At 52.1% G+C, this 14,664-nt stretch overlaps 1 protein-coding gene across 1 annotated transcript; it reads left to right on the top strand.

The window, feature by feature from the left end:
* The first annotated feature begins 482 nt into the window (after window positions 1-482).
* LOC141027465 (uncharacterized) lies at window positions 483-1,564 on the top strand. The gene is made up of 3 exons (XM_073504515.1): window positions 483-644; window positions 1,240-1,338; window positions 1,499-1,564. Exons 1-3 carry the CDS (start codon window positions 483-485, stop codon window positions 1,562-1,564), a joined length of 327 nt encoding a protein of 108 aa, XP_073360616.1.
* The last annotated feature ends 13,100 nt before the right edge of the window (window positions 1,565-14,664 follow it).

Here is a 14,664-nt window from a genome sequence, read left to right as displayed (position 1 = left end):
TCGGCCTGGTTCCGCTGGCACCAATTTCAGCCCGAGCCGGCCAAAAAAGGGCCTTTGGGGGCGCGACTGGGCCGATTTTTCGGCGCCGGCAGCCAAAAAATCGCCTAGGGGCCTTGTTGGGGGCGCGGCTGGAGATGCTCTTATATTATCAATTTTGGATGTTTTATAATCATTTTATAGTCATTTTATATCATTTTTTGGTACTAACCTATTGACATAGTTCCAAGTGTCAGTTGTTGTTTTCTGCATGTTTTTTACATCGCAAGAAATCAATACCAAATGGGGTTGAAACGCAACGAAACTTTACAGAGATTTTTTTTGGACCAGAAGGAACATAATGGGCCATGGCTGCACCTTGGGGGTGCTCCGAGGAGAGCACAACCCATTAGGCGCGCCAGGAGGTCCAGACGAACGGCTGCTTGGCATCCATCAGCCGCTTCATCAGTCGGCTAGGTGAGAAGGCTCTTCCCCTGTACCAGTTAATGAAGAAAACCAATCACTTCGAGTGGAACGACAAGGTGGACGAGGCCTTCCTCCAGCTTAAGAAAATGCTGACTACGCCGCCTGTCCTGGCGGCTCCAGCTGCTAAGGAGCCCATGTTCCTCTACATCGCCACCACCAGCCGGGTGGTCAACACTGTCATTGTGATAGAGCGCCTAGAAGATGGCAGGGCACAGCCGGCCAGAGGCCCATGTACTACTTATGCGAGGTGTTGTCGGCCTCTAAGAAGAATTATCCCCACTACCGGAAGATGTGTTATGGCGTGTATTTTGCCGCTAAGAAGCTCAAGCAGAACTTTCAAAAGCATTCCGTCACGGTCGTCTGCACCGCCCGCTTGCCGAGATCATAGGCAATAGAGATGCATCGGGCTGAGTGGCAAAGAGGGCCATCGAGTTGGCTCCCTACACCATCTTCTACCAGCCTCGCACCACCATCAAGTCCCAAGCACTCGCCGACTTCCTTGTCGACTGGGCCGAGACCCAGTACCTGCCGCCAGCGCCAAATTCTACCCAATGGCGAATGCACTTTGATGGCTCTAAGATGCGCACCCGTCTGGGAGCCGGCATTGTCCTCACCTCTCCAAAAGGCAACAAGCTCAACTACACATTGCAAATTCACTTTGCCGCCTCCAATAACGTGGCCGAGTATGAGGCACTCGTCCACGGGCTCCGACTGGCCAAAGAGATTGGCATGCGCCAAGTGTTGTGCTACGGCGACTCAGACTTGGTGGTTCAACAGTCGCCGGGCGACTGGGACGCCAAGGATGGAAACATGGCGAGCTACGACTTCCTCGTCCTGCAGGTCAGCGAATACTTTGATGCGTGCGAGTTCCTTCAGGTGCCAAGGGCCGACAACGAGCAAGCTGATGCCCTGGCACGGATCGGCTCCACCCGCCAAGCGATACCAGCCGGTGTCTCCCTCCACTACCTCCGCAAGCCGTCTATCAAGTCTTCACCGGAATCAGAGTCTATCTTCATGCCGGCTGCTCCTGGAACAGTCGGATCCAACTCGGGGGCTGCAGCAGCCGGCCTGGGGACTTCGACAGGTGGCTCGGGGACTGTAGCAGTCGCACCCGGCCCGGGGACTTCAGAACCTGGCCCGAGGGCTGCGGCAGTCAGCCCGGGGACTTCGTCAGGCGGCTCGGGGACTGCAGCAGTCGCACCCGGCCCGGGGACTTCAGAACCCGGCCCGGAGGTTGCAACAGTCGGCACGGGGATTTCAACGACGCAGCAAGAGGCGGCCGACTCCAACCGCCCTCCTCCCAACCGAACCGCCCTGGTTCCAGTGGCCGTGATGACAGTGGTCAGAGCACCATCATGGGCACAACCCATCCTCAACTTCCTGGTGAGCGGACAGCTACCAGCTGACGAGATCTCAGCCCGGCAGGTGCAACACCGGGCAGCTACATACACGATAGTAAACAAAGAACTTGTAAGGCGCAGCGTGACTGGTGTCTTCCAGCGCTGTGTTGAACCGGAGAAATTAAAGGCAATCCTCAGAGACATACATCAAGGCAAATGCGGCCACCACGCGGCCACCAGATCCCATGTCGCCAAAGCTTTCCGCCATGGATTCTTCTGGCCGACTGCTTTGGATGATGCCAAGGACCTGGTCAAGAAATGCAAGGGGTGCCAGAAATTCGGCTCCAAGCAACATCAGCCGGCTTCTGCACTCAAGACCATGCCCCTCACTTGGCCATTTGCCGTCTGGGGGCAGGACATGGTGGGCCCATTCAAGACAGCACGCGGCGGCATGACCCATCGGCTGGTCGCCGTTGACAAATTCACCAAGTGGATTGAAGTGAACCCAATGAACAAGCTAAATGGTCCGACTGTTGTGACATTCATCGCAGATATCACCGTCCGATATGGTGTTCCGCACAGCATCATCACCGACAATGGCACGAACTTCGCCAAAGGAGCCTTGGCCCGTTTCTGCGCGACGCAGGGAATCCGACTGGACATAGCGTCTGTTGCCCATCCACAGTCAAACGGCCAAGTCGAGCGAGCAAATGGCCTCATCTTGTCCGGCATCAAGCCCCGACTGGTAGAGCCGCTGGATCAAAGAGCTGCCAGCTGTCCTTTGGAGTCTCCAGACCACGCCAAACAATCAACCGGCTTCACTCCCTTCTTCCTCGTGTATGGGGCCGAGGCTGTCATCCGAACTGACATTGAGTTTGACTCGCCTCGCGTCACCATGTACACGGAGGCGGAAGCGAAGGAGCATGAGAAGACATCGTCAACTTGCTGGAAGAGAGCCGGCTGCTAGCACTCAGCCGGTCCGCCATCTACCAGCAGGGCCTGCACCGCTACCACAGTCGGAAGGTTAGGCCTCGATCCTTTCGAGTGGGGGACCTTATGCTTTGACTGATCCAGCGAACAGCCGGCCAGCACAAGCTCTCGGCCCCTTGGGAATGGCCATTCATCATCAGCAAAGCCTTAGGCAACAACTCCTACCACCTCATCGACGAGCAGAAGCCCGGGGCGCACAAGAGGGACGATTCCGGCAAGGAAACGGAGCGCCCATGGGATGCAAATCTCCTCCGAAGATTTTACAGTTAATGCAGTATGTACCATGCTACCTTTCGTATTAAGAAGCTAAGACATCGGGTCCCTCGAGGAGCACTCGGGGGCTGCCATTTTTATCTATATGATAAGATTATGCCTATGAATGTATTATGTTCATTCCTCCGTCTGGCACTGGGTCTGACCTGTCGGCCCGGGGGCTCGCCGCCGTATCCTGTGCTAATCTTACCTGTAGTCGGACAGGTAGTGTGCTGACACCTATAGCCCTCTTGCCTTAAGCCGCAGCTCGCAGAGCGACTGACCGGCTGGCAGGAACTAAAGGCAAGAAACGGTGTCCACACGAAAAATGACTAAGGAAAGATGCGCCAGCATAGGCCAAGCCGGCTCCTCGCCTTACCGTCTGGCTGCTGAGCAGCCGGCCGGCCGGCTTCTCATTTGACTTGGTACGTTCTAAGCGGCCAAAGTACTTGTCTATCCAGAAAACAGCTAAGTCCCTGACACAGCCACAGACCGCAGAGTGGCTGTCCGGCTGGCAGGGCGGCAGCCAGAGGAAGACGGCAAAGGAAAAAGCCAAAACGGAACAGAAAAGGAAGGCAAAGTGGAACCCGGCAAAACACAGACTTGTGCAAATAAATTAATTTACATAAGGCCCTCGGCCAGCATTCAACAGAATTTGAATACACCCCAGCAGGTGGAATTGCGTGAATTGAACATACTTGTTCAAAAGATTACAAGAATAGGAAAGAAAGATAAGTTGGCCGCCTAGGGCAGAGGAGCAGTAGCCGGATCTGACGGGTCGGCGGAGGCTGAGGCCCTGGGTGGTGGAACGGCCGACTGGTTAGTCTCGGCCTGGTCGGCACCAGCAGCAGTCGGCTCGCCGACACACGGCTCATTGGTTGAGACTTGGTCAGGCTAAGGTCGGCCGTCTGTTCCATTGTCTGGTGGGTCATCTTCACCGTCCTCATCCTCTTTGTCCTCGCCCTCATCGCTGGAGGCGATCTCCTCCGCCGAGTCCCCCCATCCTCCGGGTTCAGCCCGAACCAGTTGGCCGGCACCTCGCTGCCTTCCTTGTCCAGCTCGAGGACGAACACGGTGGTGTTGCCATACTCGGCGATCACCGCGGCGCATTGAGTAAGTGCCCTGCTCGCTGCCAGAAGGTGGCCAGCTGGGGCAGGTCCAGCCCTGTATACCACGCCTTGACGAACTCCAATGCCGTCTTGGCGCCTGCCCGAGCCGCGACGCCCTTCCAATCCTCGAAGCGGCCAACTGCTATCTCCAGCCAGTCGGCAGTCCGACTGGGAGTGCGTGGGATCTGGGCATCCGGCCAGAGGGCGGTCAGCACCTGAGCCCCGACACGCTGCAGGCGGTGGAGCATCCGATGACCCGGCTGCAGGCATGCCTGGACGGCGAGAAGCTGCTCGCCGAGAGTTCGGGGCGTGTTAGGCGCCATTTCTGCACCAGCCCTTCTTTGCTCATCGGCGTGCCTCGATGGCATGGCTAACGGCAACGGCTTGACCAGGAAAGAACTCTGCGCAAGAAGAAAACAGAAGTCTGAAGCAAGAAGCTGCCTCATACAGCAATCAGCGGCTGAATGAAAGGAAAAAATAACTCACCATCGATCATATCCTCGATCTCGCTATAGCCGTCGGACAGGGCCTTCACCTTCTCGCCCCAGTGCGAACGATGAGTCTTGAACTCGGCCTGGAGGTTGGCCTTGCTGTCCTTCACCTTCTAGAGCTCCACCTGGTCCACCAGCTCCTTGGCCAGGCGGTCGCACTCCTGAGCCGCCTTGCTGCGCTCCTCCTCCTTGGCGTGCAGCTCGATTTGGACCTCGCCCAGGCGCTGCTGCAGTTCGGCGGCGGCCTCTGCAAAGATAAGAAAGAAAAAGACATCAATATCAACAAGGAAGACAAATGGTTGTCGGGAGATCCGGCCCGACTGCTCAGCAGTCGGCCCGAATGTTGGGGGCTACACCCAGCGGTTGCGCTGACGCGCCCCCATGAGAGAGAAGGCGGAGTGCTTACTCCGGCTCTGGGTCAAGTCGGAGGTCCGCTTGGCCAGCTTCTGGAACTCGGAGTTGAAGGCGGATGCGCGGATGTTGTGGTAGTCCTGCAATGAAGAGAGCAGAAGAAAAAAGTTAGCACTCGGAACTTACCGGAAGTTCTGAGCCACCTGCTTAGCAGCCGGCCCGGCACTCGGGGGCTACACCAAGTGGGTGCGCTGGCGCGCCCCCACGGAAGATTACAACAATCAAAAAAAAGAAGTAAGAAGCATACCCGAATGCCCGTGCGCGTCACCGGGAACTCCTACGTCCATCGCTAGAGAGCGGCGCCCTGGGTTTGGAGCAGGGCCTGGACTTCCTGCGCGGCCGTGTTCAAGACACTCGTACCGCCCCCTGGCATCTAGTCCGGTGGGATGGCACTGGTGGCCTCGGCGTCAGGAGCCGATGACTGGCGGCCCCGATCTCCAATGGTCACGGCGCTGAGGCCACCTTCTCCGGACGCTGGCGCACTGGAGAACGGGTAGCAGGTGTCGGCCCCACCACCAGTTCACCGCCCGGCGGCGGCATCAGCAGCACATCAGGCCGACTGCCCGGCGCTTAGCAGTCGGCGCGTGTGGAGGCGCCTCCGCCTCCAAGATGACGGGGCCTCCGCCTTCCCTCTCCAGGGCCGGCCGGTCGTCTCCAACCCCTCCAGCCGGCGCCTGGCCCTCCTGCACCAGTGGCTCTGCATGCTGCGGGACGACGGGCTCTGGAGCCCGGCTGCGGGACGCCTCCTCCGCCTGCCTTTGGCAGCCGTTTCCGCCTGCTCCTTGGCCAACACGTCGGCCAGAGCCTTGGCCGCCCCGTCGGCCTCCGCCTTCTCCCGCTCCTCGCGCGCCTCCCGTGCGTTCCTCTCCGTCGCCTCCTGGAGGTCGGGGAGTGGGTCCACGCGGCGGGGTTCCGCGAAGCCGCCTGCCGCCCCAATCACTGAGCCCGATGGGGCCCGCGAGAGAGAAAGCGGGGCCCCGCTCAACAAGATAAGAAAAATAGATTAAGAGGTTTGCAAGAAGAAGAAAAGCAAATGGAAAGCAGAAACGCAAAAAGGATCAAGACACATACCCAGACAACAATGGGAGCCGCTTTGGGGCCTTCTGGAAGAGGGCCGCCTTGGCGGCGGCCTCGTGCCACTTGGTCATGGTGGCTGAAGTCTTGGCCTTCTTGGGCCGGCCGCCGAAGAAACCGGGGTTGGCCCGGCGCTTCGGCGCACTGGCTGCAGCAGTCGGCGCGGCTGAAGAGCTGGCGCCCGCCCTGTCATCCTCCTCCTCGTCATCCGGCCAATCCCCGAGGCCGCCTCCTAAGGAGCCGCCTGCTCCACCACCGCCACCTCCCGTGGCGTTGTCCTCCTCCTGAGCGGCCGCTCCCAGGTCGGGGTTTCCCAGGTCACTCACCAACCGGTCTGCTGGTGACACGGGGCTAGCACATCAGTTGCCGTCTAGCCCGGGAAGGGCTGCACCAAGGCCGACTGGTCTGGCGACAAGAGAGATCCCAGACAAACAAAGGAAAGAAAGAATTAGAAGACCTACTGGAGGCGGTGGGTTGGCCCGGCTGTACGGCGGCTTGCCGAACCGCCACTCCGTCTCCGACAGCTTGCAGTTGGAGAAGAAGTTCACCATGCGGACCACCTCCACGTCTGGCATCACCTTCGTGGACAACCGGCATGGATCCCAGCGCCCACTCATGTTGCTGATGATGTGGGGCCGAGCATGAAGAGGAAGCACTCTGAAGCCCTGAGGCCCTCCGACTCCATCTCGTGGAGCGGGGCAAGAGCGGTGGAGGAGGCGGCCGACAGGCTCTTCGGCCGGAATCCCTAGCTGGTGCGGGTCTCGGCAGGCGGGCCGGCTAAGTAAGCCGGCAAGTTGACATAGTCCCGCGACGAGTTGACATTCTCGACGTAGAAGTACGACTTCTGCCACAGCTTGGCAGACTGCAGAATAGCAAGAGCGGGAAGCGGACCCCAGATCCAGAGCGGCGCACCGTGACGGAGGCTCCGCACTGGGCCGCCTCGTTCTTGGTAGCGGTGCCGAGCTTGGTGTAGAAGAGGTCCGCCCACAACTCGAGTGTGGGGACTATGCCAAGGTAGCCTTCACACAAGGTGACGAAGGCGGAGAGTAGCACCACCGTATTCGGAGAGAGGTGGTTGGGCTACACTCCGTAGAAGTCCATGAACGAGCGAAGGAATCCGCTCACCGGAAGACCGAAGCCGCGGAGGAAGTGCGACCGGAAGACGGAGCGCTTGCCGTCTCCCGGCGCCGGTGATATCTTCCTTTCAGGGGGAATGCGCACCTTGACGTTCAACGAAGGAGGGAACCGCCGCGTCTGGCGGAGGAACTCCAAGTGCCCGTCGTGGACATTGGAGCCGTCCCAGTCGCCCGTGCGGCCGCTTTGCGCCATGGGCTCCGGGCTCGACGGTGGTGCGAGGTGGCTACGGCACTAGGAGGACCGGCGACGACGGGTTGCTGCAGCGCTCCGACGAGAGGAAAGGGCGCGGCGGCAACAAGAAGAAGAAGGAGAAAGGCGAGATGACGGGAGAGGAGGGCGCGCATGCGCTCTGCCGCCCCCTCCTCCCCCTACTTATAGCCCCCTGGCGGTGGAGCCGAGGGGGCGAGACGTGGGCGGGTGCAAGATTAACTGCGCCCACACCCCAACGACCCCACGACTCCCATGCCCTTCAGGCGTGTATTAACCGCACACTGGAAGCGCAACTACCTACCTCGGCCGCAGCGGATCCGCGCGTGTGCCGAGGCCTTGTAGTGGCGGGCCCCAACCTGCGGCGACGTCTCGTCGCGCGCGTGGGCTGGCAGGGCGGCCTGGCCTGCTAGCGCCCCGTTGCGGACGGGCAACAGGCGGCAAGCCTATCACCCGGCTGGCACGCCACCCGGCCCCCACCACGACGATTGGAATTCACCAGGCGGCCAGAACGGTCATGACCGGCTCCGGTCAGTCGGCACCTCCAGAAGGCGGACAGAGCGAAGTTACCCAACCACTCAGAGTAGGAAGCTGCTGAGGCTCCTCAATTTTCGACCGCAGTGCCCGACCAGCTTCGGGGACTACTGTTGGAGTAAATGACTACGGGTAGCCTCATCGGCCCCCCATAGTATTTCAAAACATCGGGGCTAGCTACGCCCCTCACACCTCCTGGACGAACGGCAGGCTTCATGGGCCGGTTGGTCTAGGAGGCCGGCTGCTAGAAGGCAGCAAGACCACAGAAGGAGGCCACGAAGAGGCCGGCTCCTAGTAGGCGGCCCTGCGTGCCCTCAAAGTTTGCACCAACATAACCACGATGGGACGGGGCGTGGCTACAGTGCGACTTGCCACCCCCGAATCCAGGGCGGAGCGTGGCCACAGTGCGGCATGCCAGGCGGACACCCCTTGCCCGGCGCAGCACTGTTGCCATGCAGCCCATGACATCACCTACTACATAGGGGGTTGCGCTCCCATGACGGGCGGTCGGTATGGCTAGCAGAAGACGGGCCCTACCTGTCCGTGAGCCACCAAAAGGCGGTAGCGGGAGCAGGCCGCCTTCCGGCAGGCGGCCCCCTCCCACCTCAAAGTTCGTGCGCCATTAGTCGGAAGAGACGGGGTGTGGCTACAATGAACGCCAGCCAGGCGGTGGGATTGTAGCCACGCTCTCCCCGATAAAGCATTCGTCATCAGTAGCAAGGCTACAGAACAAAGCGATCAGCGAGACCCGCAAGCGGCGGGCATGGCCTGTCGGCCGAGTACACGACAGCCGGCGGAACCAACCAAGAGGTGGGCCCCAGCAGCCGGCGGAGAAGCCGGCGCCCATAGACACCGAAGGTCGGGTCCTACACCCGGCCGGATTACCATTGTACCCCTGCGGGGTAGGCCTATATAAACCCCCGAGGCTTCCCCATGCAAGGGGTTCAGAACCTTAGAAGACACACACACCTGCATAGAGAGAGAGTGGAGTAGAGCTTGCCGTGTTCTTCTTCCACCTCTAGCCTAAACAGCTCAAGGAGCAAGCTTGTAGCTATCTTGCTGACATAGTGATCATGCGGAGACCCCGCATACCAGGACTAGAGGTGTTATCTCCACGAAGAGCCCCGAACCTGGGTAAGATTCACAGGCGTATGCAATCTCGCTCACTCCCGCTTCTAGAGCCCGGCGACGTACTCTTGTCCCCATCCATGATAAGCCACCCCTGCCATATGTCTCACGATATCCCCGATAGGTTCACCACCTCCATTGGTGCCTCTGCGATGATGCGTGAGTAGTTCTTTGTGACCTTCGGGTCCGTAGTTATTAGCTAGATGGCTTCCTCTCTCTTGCTGATTTCTCAATACAATGGTCTCTTGGAGATCCATATGATGTAACTCTTTTGCGGTGTGTTTGTTGGGATCGATGAACTTTGAGTTTATGATCAGATCTATCTTTTTATATCCATGAAAGTATTTGAGTTTCTTTGATCCCTGTTATGCATGATTACTTATAGCCTTGTATTTCTTCTCCGATATTTGGGTTTTCTTTGGCTAACTTGATCTCTTTATCTTGCAATGGGAAGACGTGCTTTATAGTGGGTTCGATCTTACGGTGCTTGATCCCAGTGACAGAAAGGGAACCAAGACGTATGTATCGTTGCTACTAAGGATAAAACGACGGGGTCTATATCTACATAGATAGATCTTGTGTACATCATGTCATCATTCTTATTGCATTACTCCGTTTCTCCATGAACTTAATACACTAGATGCATGCTGGATAGCGGTCGGTGTGTGGAGTAATAGTAGTAGATGCAAGCAGGAGTCGGTCTACAAATCTTTTACTAATAGATCTCACGAAGGTTTTGTTGAGTTTTGTGTGATTGAAGTTTTCAAGTTTTGGGTTATCTTACGATGGATGAAGGAATAAGGTGTAAGAAGAGCCTAAGCTTGGGGATGCCCCGGCATCCCAAGCTATTATCAAAAAATAAGCAAACAACTAAGCTTGGGGATGCCCCCGAGTGGCATCCCCTCTTTCTTCTAATGACCATCGGTATTTTACTCGAAGCTATATTTTTATTCGTCACATACTATGTGTTTTTCTTGGAGCGTCTTGTATGATATGAGTCTTTGCTTGTTTTATTTTGTGTTTTAAGTATTGATTCCTTGCTGGACAGACCTATTTGACAGAGCCAAAATTATGTCATGACTTGTTAGAATTGCTCTCTATGCTTCACTTCAATTTTTTATGAGCTATGGACTTGCTCTAGTGCTTCACTCATATCTTTTTTAGCATGGTGTGCTTTAGTATTTTTGAAGAAATGCTCTCTTGCTTCACTTAGATTTATTTGACAGTTAGTAAAAATTTCAAGAAATTCTCTGTTGCTTCACTTAAATTAATTTGAGAGAAAGAAATATTATGCTAATGATCTTCACTTATATTTGTTTGAGCTTATCAAAAGCAACATATTAAAATTAGTTCGAAAGCGATAGATATCCAAGAAGGATATAATAAAAAAAATCATGAAGATCATTGGACAAAATAAGCTTGATTCTTAGTAATAGTTTAGAGATATGATGATGTGATATGTGAGTTGTGTTGATGAGTAATTATGCTTTAGTAAGAACTAGCGGTGCGGCCCGCGCATCTGCGCGGCTAGATTTCATATTTTTTATGTTATAGACATTTTGTTTACAAAATTGGTCTCATTGTGACCTATCATTATTATAGTGAAGGTATATGTCGCGAAAACATGATTGGAGTTGGTTGAAATATTTTCATTTGGTAAATGTTGAATGTTTTTTACAAATGTTACTGAAGTCATGGCTTGGCATGTAAGACCATGGGCTTCTATGTAGGTCTCCTGCTTTTCGTGTTGCACTTGTACTATGCAGTGTCCTATTCTTACCAATAACCTTTATAGAAATTGTTCACCAAGAACTAAATAGAAGTAAAGATAGTTCGTATATGAACTGAGAGATCTTCTTGATAGATAGTGTCATCATATAATGTTTGGAAACTGTTAAATAATATGTGTAATTATTACGATATAATATGTAAAATCACTGAAACTTTTCACTAGCATCATCATGTGTCCTTTCTAACCGTGCATATGTTATTTTTAGTTTGCTTCGGTAGTTTTAACACATTAAAATATGTAATTGCATATTTTATATTTTTTTCATTTTAACTTTTCGTTGAAACATTCTCTCTATCACTCATGTTGGTCGTCTTTTATCATTCTCATGTTGTTTTTCCTATTTTCCCTTTGCCTTCTATGATATTATAAGTATGAGTGAGAAATTGATCTGGGTGGACCTACTACCTAGGTTCAAGACAAATCATTGGTGAGTCATATATCTTGTACAATCATGACGTCTACAAACTTAAATTTTTTTTAAACACCCACATTTCATTCACTTGTCTCATAGCATTGTTATTTTGGCACAATTTAATTTTTCTTATGTACTTATCCTTGGAGAGAAAACATATTTGTGTTTCCTTTGTAGGATACAACTCAATACACACCTTCCAGTCCATGTCATGCACGCCTTGCATTTCATTAGTCCTAGTTTTTTCAGGTCGTCATGCATGCCTTGCATCTAATTTGGTGTATGCACATATATGTTTTTTTCTTCATATTTACCATTTCACTAGCCTTCCATGTATGACCTTGAACTTAAGAAAAGTCTGCTTTATATGTCCTACTCTTTAAGCAATTCATTTGATTGTATTGCACTTCCATTTTAGAATTTCTTTTAAAATTCATATTTTCTAAAATAGAACTATTTAAAGATATTTTTTCTCAACATGTATAGACAAACAAATACCTAGTTGTAATATGAGAAACCGAAATCTTGGGATGTATGATAAATAGCGCAATACAGATATGTGTTTTCTTTTTGAAATGGTGGATGACCCCCGACCTCTGCATGAGAACCACGCATGCATCCATATATTACTAATAATGCGAAATCAGCCATATATTATTAATACCGCAATACAGATATGTGTTATTACCTGGCTTACGACTTGTAACACGAAGCAATAGTAGAAGTTCGTACACCTTACAATAGAGTATCAACATGCACCATCTTGTGAAATAGAACTCACTACTGAAATAGTTTGTATCTAACCGTAGTTATTCTACTATTTTTGTGTGGCCAGTGACAGTGGTTCTTGCCAGTAAATAATAGGCATTTCCATAGGGAGAATGAAAAAAGTGTAGTTAGTGTTTAACTGGATAAGCATAACATTTAACATCTGATCCAGTTGTAGTTTCAAAACTTGCGGGATAAAATAGGTAACAACATAAGCATATTAATAGAGAAGCTAGGAAGAGGTTATCTTGGAATCTTAAGAACTAATTCAAAGAAGAACAAAAGGGATTAATTATTCTTAATTCAGTAATCTAAATAAGGTCTGACAATGAGACAATATACCTTGTTGAACATAGAAGATTGTCAGCTCAACTCATCAAATTGTAATTTGAAGAATATGTTCCTACACTTAAAAAAGCTCAACACATGCACTCCATGCATTTCAGCAAACATGACATATGCACATGTATTTGTACAGGTAGGAAAATTGATTCCTCATTGTTTGTGAGGAGAAAAACATGGCCTAAACAAACATGATGAGACCATGGGTCGAATTTGTCCCATCTAAAGTTAGATTTTACCAATTCTAAATGTTAATTAGTTTCATAGTCTCTAGTTCTATGCCACAGCACCACCTTTTATGTTTTCAAAAGTTGTTTGGTTAATGACAACCATATAAAAGAAACAAACAAAAAATCGAAGGAGGGCTCATTGGATTTAGTAGTGACCAGGCAAGTGCAGACTGCGTAGCATATCTCTTCACAGCCTCTTCTACAATTGTGTATCGCCGGTGTTTGCACCAGGAGAATCCAAGGATATCTATAATCATCTTACCCATGGACATCAAAATTATTTCTGTTTCCTTTTCCAGATCGTATCATTGGACGAAGTTGACCAGGCAAAGAGAACACGCAGCTGGACACCTGGACTTTACCTGAGTTCAGTGATATTTATGTCGGAGCATGGCTTTATGTCGGAGCATGGCTGCATGATGTCGTTGTTTAGCAGTTGGGGTTGGGTGAAGGCGCAACCTTCTTCTCCTTGAATTTTTTTCTCCTCCATAGCGATTTCACACATCACGTGCACCTTGTAGCTCTGCCCTTGGTCTCGCACATGGCATCATGGTAGATTCAGACGAAAGGGTGTGGCCCTAGGGCGAGAGGATGAGTCGAGGCGGAGGAGGAGGTGGTCGTACTCATCCTCACGTGATCCATGATGCGCTGAGACTTCTTGGAGGGGATCCAATCATCGCCAGAGCGGTGGTGTTGGCGGCAGCGACGGTGTTGCCCATGTAGGATGTGAGGCTGCGCACGACGGGTTGGAGTTGGAGGCCGGCTCGGCACTATCATCCTTGAAGGCCGGGATGGATTTATTGGAGACCGCGAAGTGGTCGGAGCCAAAGCCGCCTCGACGATACGATTCTAGACAGATCACTCCGTGTCGTATGGGGAAAGCTATCGATCTCTCCTGCTATCTCCGTATAGTATTAGGAACTGTTCGCCGCGTCAAGGAGGACTTGGCCAAGCTATCAATGACGGACTAAAAATGAAAAATCTATAAGATTTGGAAGGGAAATGATTTGAAAAACCTTTGATTTTTCCTTGTAGAGATACGTGATATATATAGACTACTAATATGGATGTGGGTTTCTTGTGCGTCTGCTTTAAAAGAAATTCCTTGTGCGATGAGGGGATTAATCGATTTTCACGTCGCTAACAATATTTTACTTTTTCTATGACATGATGTTTGGTTGCCTTTTTTTTTTCAAGGCTCAGTTCAATTTGCAGACGGCCGTCCATGAGCACGTGATGGTACCTCCAGCACCTACATGTAATCTGACGGACAGATTATTAGAAGTTAAAAAGTGTTTCCTTCTATTAGGTGACCTAGTTCTATACGTGCTTATTTTTTAGAGTTAGTATACGTGTGCCATGAGAAAAGAGTCCCTAGAATATTTATTAGCAATACGCTCTCTGTCTAATTGTACTTCATTGCTGCCTCTCTCACGGAATACATCAGATTCCTAATATGGGCCCTTCCTTCTTTCATAGAAATTTCTGTTAGGTTTTGGGAAGCGTTTCTACTCCCTCCTAAGGGAGCCGTGATGGGTTATATTGACGTGAGGCAGAAGCCCTGCCTGTCGGATCACGGGTTCCGGCAAAACCCTCAAGGTTCGAACACTGGGATGCGCGCGGAGATTTCCTCCCTACCGATCTACGCCCAAACTCGCTAAGATCTCGCGGACGAACTCGACGAAGTCGCAACACAAAGACACAAGATTTATACTGATTCGGGCCACCGTTGTGGTGTAATACCCTACTCCAGTGTGTGGTGGTGGATTGCCTCTTGGGCTGATGAAGAACAGTACAAAGGGAAGAACGACCACCTGAGGTTGAGGTGTTCTTATGTTCGGTGTGTGGCTAAGGATTGGCTCAAGGCTCGCTTGCTTGAGAGCTCTCTACCAGATGCCTCTAGTGTGATGGCTAGTTCTACTTATATAGGCCCTGGTCCTCTCCCCAAATATTGAGCGGGAAGAGAGCCAACAACGGCGGCCAAT

The sequence above is a fragment of the Aegilops tauschii genome, chromosome 7 (assembly GCF_002575655.3).
Source record: "Aegilops tauschii subsp. strangulata cultivar AL8/78 chromosome 7, Aet v6.0, whole genome shotgun sequence".
NCBI classification, from domain to species: domain Eukaryota; kingdom Viridiplantae; phylum Streptophyta; class Magnoliopsida; order Poales; family Poaceae; genus Aegilops; species Aegilops tauschii.
This window is presented reverse-complemented; position numbering and strand designations above follow the sequence as displayed.

What these genes read in the sequence shown, in the direction of transcription:
- LOC141027465 (XM_073504515.1), top strand. Translation starts at nt 483, where the DNA reads ATGAAGAAAACCAATCACTTCGAGTGGAACGACAAGGTGGACGAGGCC. An exon ending in GGGTGGTCAACACTGTCATT is followed by an intron (nt 645 to 1,239) that starts GTGATAGAGCGC and finishes GTGGTTCAACAG; the next exon opens with TCGCCGGGCGACTGGGACGC. An exon ending in ATGCGTGCGAGTTCCTTCAG is followed by an intron (nt 1,339 to 1,498) that starts GTGCCAAGGGCC and finishes CTCCTGGAACAG; the next exon opens with TCGGATCCAACTCGGGGGCT.